Consider the following 11,515-nt stretch of genomic DNA (forward strand, 5'->3'; position numbering starts at 1 on the left):
CGTTGCCGTGGAGCTCGGCTTCCCATTGGCTGCCGGGCAGCCAATCAGGGAATTGCAGGCTGGAGCATCGCTGGTACCCAGCGGGAGGGAGGGAGGTGATGGGTGCTGGGTGCTGCTGCCCCCAAACAGGGCAAAAGGGGGAAATTATGGGATGGATTGGGCCTGAGTGAGCCCAGAGAGGGCAGCCAGGCTCGTGAGGGTGGCACAGTCACATTGTCTGAAACATCCCTTCAGCCAGGATTGTTCTCCTGGGCAGCTGAGGAGCCTCAGAGAAAAAGGAAAATAATTGAAAAATATGAAAAAAACCCTTGAAAACAAATGAAAAAGGAAAACAATAATTATCTCGTTTGTTTCTCCTGTGTTTTGCTGCTTTGGAATGTGTTTGGAAGTTGTTTCATTGGATTTTGGTGGGAGTTGTTTTGAGTCTTTGGCCAATCAGGGCCAAGGTGTGTTGAGATTCTGGAAAGAGTCAGGAGTTTTCATTATTATCTTTTTAGTCTTCTCTAAATACGATTTCTGTATTCTTTAGAATAGTATAGTACAGCGTTCTTTAATATAGTATTATAAGATAATATAATATTATAATATAGTATAATACTTAATATAATGTAGTATTATAAAATGGAGACTGAAATGTAACCCTGGAAAGAGTCACGAGTTTTCATTATTCCCCTCAATCCCCACCTCAGACCCCTCCATATCCCCTCAGACCCACTCAAACCCCTCCATCCCCCCTCAATCCCCATTTCAGACCCCTCCATCCCGCTGGAGCTGTGTGTGGGCAGCTGCAGCCATGTGTCTCCTTTGCACCCTCATTTTTGCTCTGTTCCCTGAGAAACAAGGCCAGGAAAAGAACTTATTTAGCAGGAGCTTCCTGCCTTTTCCAGATCTGCTGCCAGATCCATCTGAGCTGGAAATTCAGAACTTTCCTTGCTTTAATTCCCTTCCCTGCTGCCTTCTCGGGGCTCACAGCTGCAAACTGCAGGTGGCAAAAAGGCAGCAGAGGTGGAATTCCATGTTCATTTCTGGAGTGAGGAGGAGGATTTCAATGTGTCCTGACTCCCTGACCCTTTTAGGGCAGGAAATATCCCAGAAAACATTCCCAGTGTTCCCAGTCACTGCTGCCATTTTCCAATCCCCATCCTCCCCCAATCCTCCCTTCCACCTTTCCTCAATTTTTTTTTTCCTGACACACATTTTTTGCTGCATCTGGGTCATTTTTTTCCTCTCTCCCAAAGCCCAGCTCAGTGCCACCCACCCTCCCTGGCTGCTCTGAACTTGAAATTTCTCCACAAACTCTGTCTGTCACCGTCACTTGTGTCTGCCACCCCCTCATTGCATCCCACGGCTGCCCCGAGGAGCTGGGGCTGATTCATTCATCCTGCAAGGAATCCTCCACTGGAAAACAAATTTTCCCTGATTTCTGCATGTCCTGGAGGCTGCCTGGTGGGGATGGAAGCTGGAACAGGAGGGGGGCAGCTGATAAATGTCATTTTTTCTGTGGCTCTGAGTTTGTCTTTTCTGGGAAATCTGATCAGTGTGATGCTGAAGTTACGTTGCAGCACGACAGGAAAAGATCCTGTTGTCATTCTTAAATTTGGCTGAGGTGTTTGGCTTGGGGGCAAAAACTTGTTAGAGGGTGGGTGGTGCAAAAGGGAATGAGCTGTACGAATTTATTTCAGTGCCATGTGTGCAGATCCGGTGCTGCTTCTTCCCTTCCCTTCCCTTCCCCAAAATCTGCTCCAAATCCTCTTGAAATATTTAAACCCCAAGCCTGGAGCAGTTTGGAATATTTTGGGGTGGGAGGAGGCAGAGTTTACCACCTTCACCCCCTGCAAAATCATCCCACAAATGAGACACAAATCAGGCAAAGTGTTCCCTTTTCCCTTCCTGACCTAATTCCTGTTGGAGCAGTGTGGGATTCCCTCGTGGGGGGAATTTCTGGGATATTTCCCTCCCTGCACCTTTTCCAAATGAATTTTCTGGGAGATTTCCTTTTCCCCATGAAATATCTGGGATATTTCCCCTCCCTGCACCTTTTCCCCATGAAATATCTGGAATATTTCCTTTTCCCCATGAATTTTCTGGGCTGTTTCCCTCCCTGCACCTTTTCCCCATGAATTTTCTGGGATATTTTCCCTCCCTGCACCTTTTCCCATGAAATTTCTGGGAAATTTCTGCCTCCCTGTGTCACTCCTATCCCATTTTCCCGCTGGATCTGGCATTTTCCCTCCTCCCCTCCACGTCTTGAACAAATTTATTAAAATTCCATGTAAAAAATCCATGGAATGGAGGCAGCTCACTGCATTTTCCTGCTTTCTGTGCCTGGAACCAATACCAGTAACTTCATAAATGTCAAATGCACATTTTGTGTTCAGCAGCTCCACAAAATTAAAGGGGAATTCTCCAGGAATATCAGAGGCAGGAGTTGATGAATCTCTGTGAGTTCTGACTCTGTTTCAGCCACATTCTGCCAAAGGATTTGAAAATCAGTTTTTCAACAGATATTTTCTGCTATGAGGGGGTTTTTTTTGAGCTTTGCTCTGATTTAGGCTCATAAAAAATTCAAACCAGGACAGCTCCCCTTTTCTTTCTTGGAAATTTGTCTCTTCCAGAGGTGTTTGCTGGTGCCACATCCCTCCACAGCCACGTGGAGCTGGTTTAATCCTTGCTCAGACTCTGAGCAATTGGAATCATGAAATCCTGGACTGGTTTGGGTTGGGAACTTTAAATGCAACTTTATCAGGGATTTTTATCTTAATGTGTAATTTGAGTCCCACTTGTCCTGAAGGAGACAGATATCAGGGCTGTCTTATCTCACAGAGCCTGTTTGGAGTTCAAGGCTATTTTCCCACTCAAGATTTGACTGATTACAAAAAGATTTGACTGATCACAAAAAGACCTGGGCTGGGATTTGGGGAAATGCAGATTTTTGGTGCTGGTTTGCCCCTGGGGCAGAGCAGAGCTGTAGTTGTTGGAATTTATTTGACCTGTGTGATGTTCGCTGGTTTAGAGCTGCCCTCAGTGTCTCTGTCTCCATCACTCACCTGCCTCAGCACCTCTGTTCTACCTCAGGGACTTTGTTCAGCCCTGGTGCCTCCAAAATCCTTGGTGAGAACCACCAGGATTTACCTCCAAAATCCTTGGTGAGAACCACGCAGCTCCAGTTCCAACCCTCGAGCTGGGGCTGCACCCAGGCTGGGCAGGCTTGGTCTTGAGACATAAACTTGAAGGAATTTAGAGATTTTAGAGGAGCTAAGATTTTAGTCAGAGGTAAGCTTTATTGGAGTTAATTAAAATAAATGGGTAGGCCTTGATGAAGTTAAGAGTTAGTAGTTAACTAATAATTGATTGCTTGTCAGCCCAATGTTTGGTTAGCTGGGTTTCTAATGAAGAATATAGAAACTGATAAATGGCTTTTAGGAACCTAAGACAATTGTTTTTAGGAACATAAGACAATTGTAGGGCTCCTCTGCTCTGAAACCAATTGAAGACAAGAATGGGAGTTCTACCAAGGGTTCATTTGTCATATTTGCATTGAAAATGTAGAAAGGTCAGAAGGAGGAAGACTTCATTTACTTCCTCATTTTGGGACCCCTCCCCATGAAAGGCACCCCATTTCAAGGAACAAACTGCACATGCTTAATGGCTTTTGAACTAATTACCATATGGAGCGGGGAATGGGATGTACCAAAGTTATCTGGGAGTTATCCCACAATAAACATCCACTTTCTAACTCTAAACTGTTAGAGAGGTTTTGTCCAACACAATCTGAGGGCTTGATTTGGCATCTGTGCACGTGGTGGGCTCCAAGGAAATTCCAGCCTGAGTCTGGAAGAGTTTGTGTGCAGAGAAAAGCTCTGTGCAGCCCCTGAGCTGTCTCTTGTCCCTGCAGGTGCCCGTCGCTGCGTCGGAGGGCTCTGAAGATGTCCAACAGCAACACGGCACAGGAGTCCCTGGAAATTATGAAGGAATCGGAAAAAAAGGTGGTGGAAGAATCTGTGAACAAAACCAAATATGTATCCAGGTCACCAAGCAAGGAGGAGGTGGAGAAGGATGGAGGGGAGGAGGTCAGCGTGCGCCAGGAATCTCAGGTGAGTGTGGGAGCTGGGCCCTCACCTGCTGCTTCCCATCCCTTCCCTTCCCAAAGCATGCAGGGCCCCACAGGAACCCCAGGCTGGGCAGGCTGCTCCCTTCCTCTGCACTGAACCTCTCCTGGCCAGAGTGGTGGAAATATTTCAATTTCAGTATAATATTTCAATTTCAATATAGTATATCAATTTCAATATAGTATATCAATTTCAATATAACATGTCAATTTCAATATAATATTTCAATATAATAATTCAATTATTCCACTGCCCTGCCAGGTAGGAATGTTTGAAATCTCAGATTATACCCAGGTAGGAGTGTTTGAAATCTCAGAGTATATCCAGGAAGGAACGTTTGAAATCTCAGATTGTATCCAGGTAGGAATGCTTCAAATCACAGATTATATCCATCCAGTGGAAGAGGTGGCTGCTCCTCTGGGAAATCCAGTGGAAAGGCTGCTCTGCTGTCCCCAAATCTCAGATTGTATCCAGGTAGGAATGTTTGAAATCTTAGATTGTATCCAGGTAGGAATGTTTGAAATCTTAGATTGTATCCAGGTAGGAATGTTGGAAATCTCAGATTGTATCCAGGTAGGAGTGTTGGAAATCTCAGATTCTATCCAGGTAGGAATGTTTGGCCACTCCCTCTGGGCTCACATCTCCCAATGGGATGATGGAATTTCATCAGCCGTGCAGGGGCACTCAATGGCCCATGAACAGGAGATAATTAATAATTAATGGCCCAGTAACAGCAGATATCTCCTGGAAGGAGGATTGATTGTGGCAGAGATAAAGAAAACTGCAACTGCCTCGCTTTGAACAGATGACAAATAAAATACATTTTGCCTTGCAGTCCAGGACACCTCCTCAAACACTTCTCAGCCATGTCCAGCTCCCAGAGGTTTAGTGGCTCTCCAGACAGAGCAGCAGCATCTCTGTCCTGGTCCCTTTTTGTGTCCCAGAAAGGGCAGAAAACTCCCAGGTTGAGTTTTTGCCTTTTTCTCTCTCCACAGAAGCGAACGTCGAGTCACGGCCACGCCAGGAAAAGAGCCAAGGTAGGAGCTGCCATCCCAATATTCCTCTTATTGGGCAGTTTAATTGGGAATTTTATGCTTCAATAAATAAAAGGAATAAAATAACTGATTATTCAGGGATTCCAAGTCATTCTATATCTGTATATTGAGGGGAATATTCCTCATATTGGGCAGCTTAATTGGGAATTTTATGCTTTAAAGGCTGAAGGAATAAAATAACTGATTATTCAGGGATTCCAAGTCATTCTATATCTGTATATTGAGGGGAATATTCCTCTTATTAAAATAATTGATTGTTCAGGGATTCCAAGTCATTGTGTATCTGTATATTGAGGGGAATATCCCTCTTTTTGGGCAGCTTAATTGGGAATTTTATGCTTTAAAGGCTGAAGGAATAAAATAATTGATTGTTCAGGGATTCCAAATCATTGTGTGTCTCTATATTGAGGGGAATATTCCTCTTATTGGGCAGATTAATTGGGATTTAATTGGGAATGGCTGCACAAGTGCCTTGGGAATGCAGCTGCAGGAATTCAAATGTGAATTTTAGCTGGTTAGTGTTGTAACCACTCCCTTTTAAAAAATTTTTTTATCTTTTTCAGTCTAATTCAAAGCTTAAACTGGTCAGGAGTTTGGCTGTGTGTGAGGAATCCTCAGGCCCCTTCGTGGATGGGCTGCTGGAGTCTCAGGTAGGCCCAGAATGAGACAAATTTGGGAATGTGGAAGCCCAGAAAATTAGAAATTATCCAGGTCTTGCTCTCTTGTGCCTTGGGAAACCAAAAAATTCCCCCAAGAGCTTTTTGAGACCTTCCTGGGCTGCTTTTCTACTCAGGGAATGTCTGAACCTCCTTTATTTTCACGCCAGGACATCATCCAGCTGCACGTGAGCTGCCCCTCTGACAAGGAAGAGGAGAAATCCACGAAAGATGGGGTGGAGAAAGAAGAAAAAGAGAAAAATAAAGAAAAAACACCAAGGAAGATGCTCTCTCGAGGTCAGGTGCTGCTCTGGGAACCGTCTGGAAGTGGGGCAGGTGGTTGGGGGTGTTTGGTTTTTTCTTTTGGTTTAGGGTAATTTTGAGAGAAAAATTTAAAAGGTATTTTTTTTAGTAAAGTAAATTTAAGGGTTTTTTTTAAATGGTTTGGGGAAAAGATTTTTTTTTTGAGAAAAGTGGAAAATTTTGTTTATTTAATAGGTAATGTATTTATTAGTATAAAAAATGAGGCACTGGAGGGAGCTCCAGGGTTTCCCTGGATTCTTCTCTTTTTCAGGTTCACCCACACTCATCCCTTTTTCCTTTTCCCCCTTTTTTTCTGCCCCCCTTTTTTTCCTTTTCCCCCTTTTTTTCTGCCCCCCTTTTTTTCCTTTTCCCCCTTTTCTCCTTTCCCCCTTTTCCTTCTCTCTGTGTTGTCTCAGTGACTTGTTAATTTTTTCTGCTGCCATTGTTATTTTTTTCAGATTCCAGCCAGGAATATACAGACTCCACTGGGATAGATTTGCATGAATTTTTAGTAAATACACTGAAAAAAAACCCAAGGTAGGTCATGGGCACTAAAACAACTCCCTGAGGGCTCTGTGTGTCCATTCCTGCAAATATTTCTGTATTTTCCTCTTTGGAATTCCAAGAGTTACCGGAGCTGGGACAATGTAGAAACTAAAAGCACAACTGTAATTTTATATCCTGTTCAATTCCAAATGTGGAATTGTGTGTGATGTGAAGAGTGAAGGACAAATAATTTGTTTTAATGCAAAGAAATCATTTTAATTGCTTTAAAGCCTTTTCTATAAATGGTTTTCAAGTGCCAGCCTGTAGAGGGAATAATCAGTGGGATTGAGGAAAGGTTGGCAAGGGAATGGCAAAGTTGGAGCCTCCAGCAGAGCCGAGATTCAGGCTTTCCAAAGCCAATCATTATTAGCAAAACAACCTTAAACTGGAAAAAATCTGGTGTTTAATTTAATATATTTGAAAAACAAGTAGTTTTTTAGCCCATTTCTCTGTAAAATCAGATATCACTTCCTCCTGTGAATTTTTCTTCTACAGGACAGGGCTTGGCAGCAGGGAAAGCTGTTCCCTGTCCCTAAAGTGACCTTTTTAATCTTTCTTTTTTATCCTGACAGGGACAGAATGATGCTGCTCAAGTTGGAACAGGAGATTCTGGAGTTCATCAGTGATAACAAGTAAGTGATGATGGAGTTTGTGCCGAGCAAAGGAAGTTTTGAATGGAGATTTCGGAATTTGGGCTCCCAGGGGAGCAGGGTGAGGATGTTCTCCTGTACACCCTGACATGGCAGGGGTGGAACTGACTGTCCCCTGTCCCTGTCCCCTGTCCCTGTCCCCAGCAATCAGTTCAAGAAGTTCCCCCAGATGACCTCGTACCACCGCATGCTGCTGCACCGGGTGGCGGCGTATTTCGGGATGGATCACAACGTGGATCAGACTGGGAAGGCCGTCATCATCAACAAGACCAGCAACACACGAATGTAAGCCTCTTCCCCTTCTTTTTCCCCTTCTTTTTCCCCTTCTTTTTCCCCTTCTTTTCCCCCATCTTTTTCCCCTTCTTTTCCCCCTTCTTGTTCCCCTTCTTGTTCCCCTTCTTGTTCCCCTTCTTGTTCCCCTTCCCTTTCTCTTTTCCTTCCCTTTTCCCTTTCCCCCTCTTCTTCCCCTTCTTCTCTTCATTTCCCTTTCCCTTTTTCCTTTCCCTTTCTCCCGTTTTCCCTTCCCCTTCCCCTTTTTGCCTTCCCCTTTTTCCTTTCCCTTTTTCCTTCCCCTTTTTCCTTCCCCCTTCCCCCCTTTCCCCCCTTTTTCTTCCCCTTTCCCTTCTTCTTCCTCTTCCCCTTCTTCTTTCCCTTTTTCTTCCCCTTCCCCTTCCCCTTTTCGTCTCCCTTCCCACAGCCCAGCAATGCTCTGTAGCAGGATGGGTTCAACACCACATTTATCATTTTTTTCGCCTCATGAGAGGTGAAGATCCCTCTCTAGAAGAACCAGAATCATGGAATGAAGGGATAGGAAAGAAGAATCTTTTCCTTCCAACCCTCCCTGCCTCTCCACAGCTCCTGGAGAAGGGACAGGAGCTGAAATTTCACACAAAAATCATCCTGAGCCCGTTTTTCCCTCCTAACAAGGGCTGGTTTTCTTGCAGCCCCGAGCAGAGGTTCTCTGAGCACATCAAGGATGAGAAGAATGCAGAGTTCCCTCAGAGGTTTATCCTGAAGAGGGATGACACCAGCATGGATCGGGATGACAACCAGGTGAGGGAGGGCAGGGGGGCACTGCAGCCTTGGCAATGTCACATGTGGCTGCTCACAAAACAAGAAAAATTCCAAAATCCTCCCGGGTTTCATTTCATAGAAGCTCCCACCCCACCCAAGCAGCAACATCTGAATTTCATGAAAGATTTTTTTCCAAATATTATGGAAATGGATGAAGAATTGCTGTGGGTTTTGTGGCTGTGCTTCTCCATACTCCAAAATCAGCTGAGAGCCAGGCCAGGTTTTAAGATGGAGCCTTTTTCCAAGGTTTCTTTGGGAATATTCCCGGTGCTTTCCACTCTTGCAGCAGGTCATGCCCTTCCCCAGGAATCTCAGGGTCTTGTAGCTCCCAATTTCATAAAAACATGGAACAATTGGGGTTGGAAAAGACCTTAAATCTCATCCAGTTTTTGGTTTCCCTGAGTGTTCCCTCTGAAACCAGGGTGATATTCCTGATTTTCCAGGGTGATATTCCTGATTTTCCCTCTGAAACCAGGGTGATACTCCTGATTTTCCCTATGGAACCTGGCTGATATTCCTGATTTTTCCCATGAAACCAGGGTGATATTCCTGATTTTTCCCCTTGGATCAAGGTGATATTCCTGATTTTTCCCCCTAAAGCCAGGGTGATATTCCTGATTTTTCCCCTTGGATCAAGGTGATATTCCTGATTTTTCCCCTGAAACCAGGGTGATATTCCTGATTTCTGCCTCATGCAGAGCTCAGGCAGGGTGGTTTATATTTGGGAATATCCAGGAATGAACTCCCTGACACCTCTGGGAGCTTCATCCCCGCACTCAGGTGCCTCCAAGGTAGGTCCAGGTGCAGAAAATCACCGAACCCACAAATAATGCACAATTCCCACCCAAAATTCCCAGCAGCTGGCTGCTCCTGCTGACCCCTGAGCTGTGTTTGTCCCTTCAGATCAGACTCCCCTTGCAGGATGGGAGAAGGAGCAAATCCATCGAGGAGCGAGAGGAGGAATATCAGCGGGTCAGGGAGAGGATCTTTGCCCGAGAGGTGAGTTTGGATCCTTCACCAAATCGTTATCATTCACCAAATTAATTATTATTATTATTCCAGGACCCTCCTGGAGATTTGGGCCACAAGGTTTCCCCTTCAGTATTCCAGATGTTGCTTTTTCTACCAATTTCTCAGAATTTTGGGGGTGTGCCAGCGGATTCCAGCTGCCAACAAGGGTGTCTGAGGTTCTGGGGTGGAGGAGCCACAGCTGCAGCCTCCAGTCTGCTCCTTCCAAAAATTTCAGGGAATTTGGGCATTCCCAGGAGGAATTTGGGCATTCCCAGGAGGAATTTAGGTTTTCCTAGGAAGAATTTGGCTTTCCCAGGAGGAATTTGGGAATTCCCAGGAGGGATTTGGCAATTCCCAGGAGGGATTTGGCAATTCCCAGGAGGAATTTGGACTTCCCTAGGAGGAATTTGGGCATTCCCAGGAAGAATTTCATCCTTCCAAGGAGGAATTTGGGCATTCCTAGGAGGAATTTGGGGCATTCCCAGAAGGGATTTGGGCATTCTCAGGAGGAATTGGGCATTCCCAGAAGAAATTCAGGCCTTCCTAGGAGGATTTGGGCCTTTCTAGGAAGAATTTGGGCGTTCCTAGAAGGAATTTTGGCATTCCCAGGAGAGATTTGGGCATTCCCAGGAGGAATTTAGTCCTTCCTAGGAGGACTTGGGAGATCTCAGGGCTCAGGAAATTGCCTGGATGGAGCTCCACAGGGATCTGCTGTGCAGGAGGCTCAGCACCAACCTCAGCACCCTCTGCGTGCCCTCCCCACCCTCTGGAATTTGTTCTTTCAGAGTTTTTAAGTCTCTTTTTTCCTTTCCTCCCCATCTCCACGTTCCTGCTCCCAGTCTGGCCAGAACGGATACCTCACAGACAGCAGGTGAGTGCATGATTTAAAATGCCCTGGGATGATTTAAAATGTTGATTTTCCCTCATCACACTCCCCACAGAATGTTTTGTAGCTCTCACAGACAGAGGCAGATTTGCAGGGATTTCCCTGTGATTTATTTTGTGCCATGTCATGCTGAATCCCCCAGTGAAGGTATTTATTTGTATATATTTATCCCATCTTATTCTATTTAGGCTAAATAATAAGTTTTGCACCTTTAAAACTTATTCCAAAAAAGAAAAGGGCAATTTGTTTTCACACACTCCACTCACTCCTCCACATTCCTACTCCTAAACTATATTATCTACAAATAAACAAACAACAAAATTATGCTTTATTTTAATTCATTTTAACTAACTGAAACAAAAAAGTTCCCTAAACTATAATTTTCTTCTTTTTCTTTAAAACTGTGACACCCAAAAAACCACCAACTCACAACTATAACCCACCAAACCAAATCTAAACCACAGCATTTCCAACACCAAAAAAAAAACCTAATAAAAAACTAAGTAAACTAAACTACAACCAAAAAAAATTAATTTTTACACCAGTATTTTCTAAATTTTTACACCAATATTTTCTAAAGTTTGCCACTCCCTGGAGCCCAGTTTGACTCCCAACTAAACATCCCAAAAAACACCAACTCACACCTATAACCCACCAAACCAAACCAAACCTAAACCACATTTCTAACACAAAAAAAACCCCAAACAAATAAAAAACTAAATAAACTAAACTATAACAAAAAAAAATAATTTTTTTCTAAATTTTTATACCACGCTGGGTGGCAGCAGCAGCTCTGCCTCTGTCCCTTCCCTGGAGCCCAGTTTGATTCCCAACTAAACACCCAAAAAAGCACCTATAACCCACCAAACCAAACCTAAACCACAGCATTTCCAACACCGAAAAAATGAATAAAAACCTAAATAAAAACCAAAAAAAACCAACAACATCTCACACCTAAAACCCACCAAACCAAACTTAAACCACATCATTTCCAACACCAAAAAAAAAAGGAATAAAAAAATAAATAAACTAAACTACAACTCAAAACCAATTTTTTTTTTCTAAATTTTTACACCAATATTTTTTACATTTTTACCGTCCCTGGAGCCCAGTTTGACTCGTGTGCTCTCTGCAGGGGCACCCGGGAGGGGCTGGGCAGGAGCCCGGGCAGCCGCCAGAGCAGCACCGAGAGCGAGATCAAATCCCTGGAGCCGCGGCCCCGGAG

At 44.3% G+C, this 11,515-nt stretch overlaps 1 protein-coding gene across 1 annotated transcript in view; it reads left to right on the forward strand.

Moving 5' to 3' along the window:
* Positions 1 to 3,891: 3,891 nt before the first annotated feature.
* Positions 3,892 to 11,515, forward strand: part of R3HDM2 (R3H domain containing 2) — a 22,205-nt gene continuing 14,581 nt past the window's right edge. Inside the window, 11 exon segments of the mRNA XM_031064569.1 lie at positions 3,892 to 4,094; positions 5,105 to 5,146; positions 5,728 to 5,814; positions 5,991 to 6,117; positions 6,582 to 6,660; positions 7,242 to 7,301; positions 7,464 to 7,604; positions 8,264 to 8,372; positions 9,297 to 9,392; positions 10,244 to 10,275; positions 11,426 to 11,486. Of these exon segments, the coding sequence (XP_030920429.1) occupies positions 3,927 to 4,094; positions 5,105 to 5,146; positions 5,728 to 5,814; positions 5,991 to 6,117; positions 6,582 to 6,660; positions 7,242 to 7,301; positions 7,464 to 7,604; positions 8,264 to 8,372; positions 9,297 to 9,392; positions 10,244 to 10,275; positions 11,426 to 11,486 (1,002 nt within the window). The 5' untranslated portion in view covers positions 3,892 to 3,926.

Source organism: Geospiza fortis, unplaced genomic scaffold, assembly GCF_000277835.1.
Source record: "Geospiza fortis unplaced genomic scaffold, GeoFor_1.0 scaffold599, whole genome shotgun sequence".
Lineage (NCBI taxonomy): Eukaryota > Metazoa > Chordata > Aves > Passeriformes > Thraupidae > Geospiza > Geospiza fortis.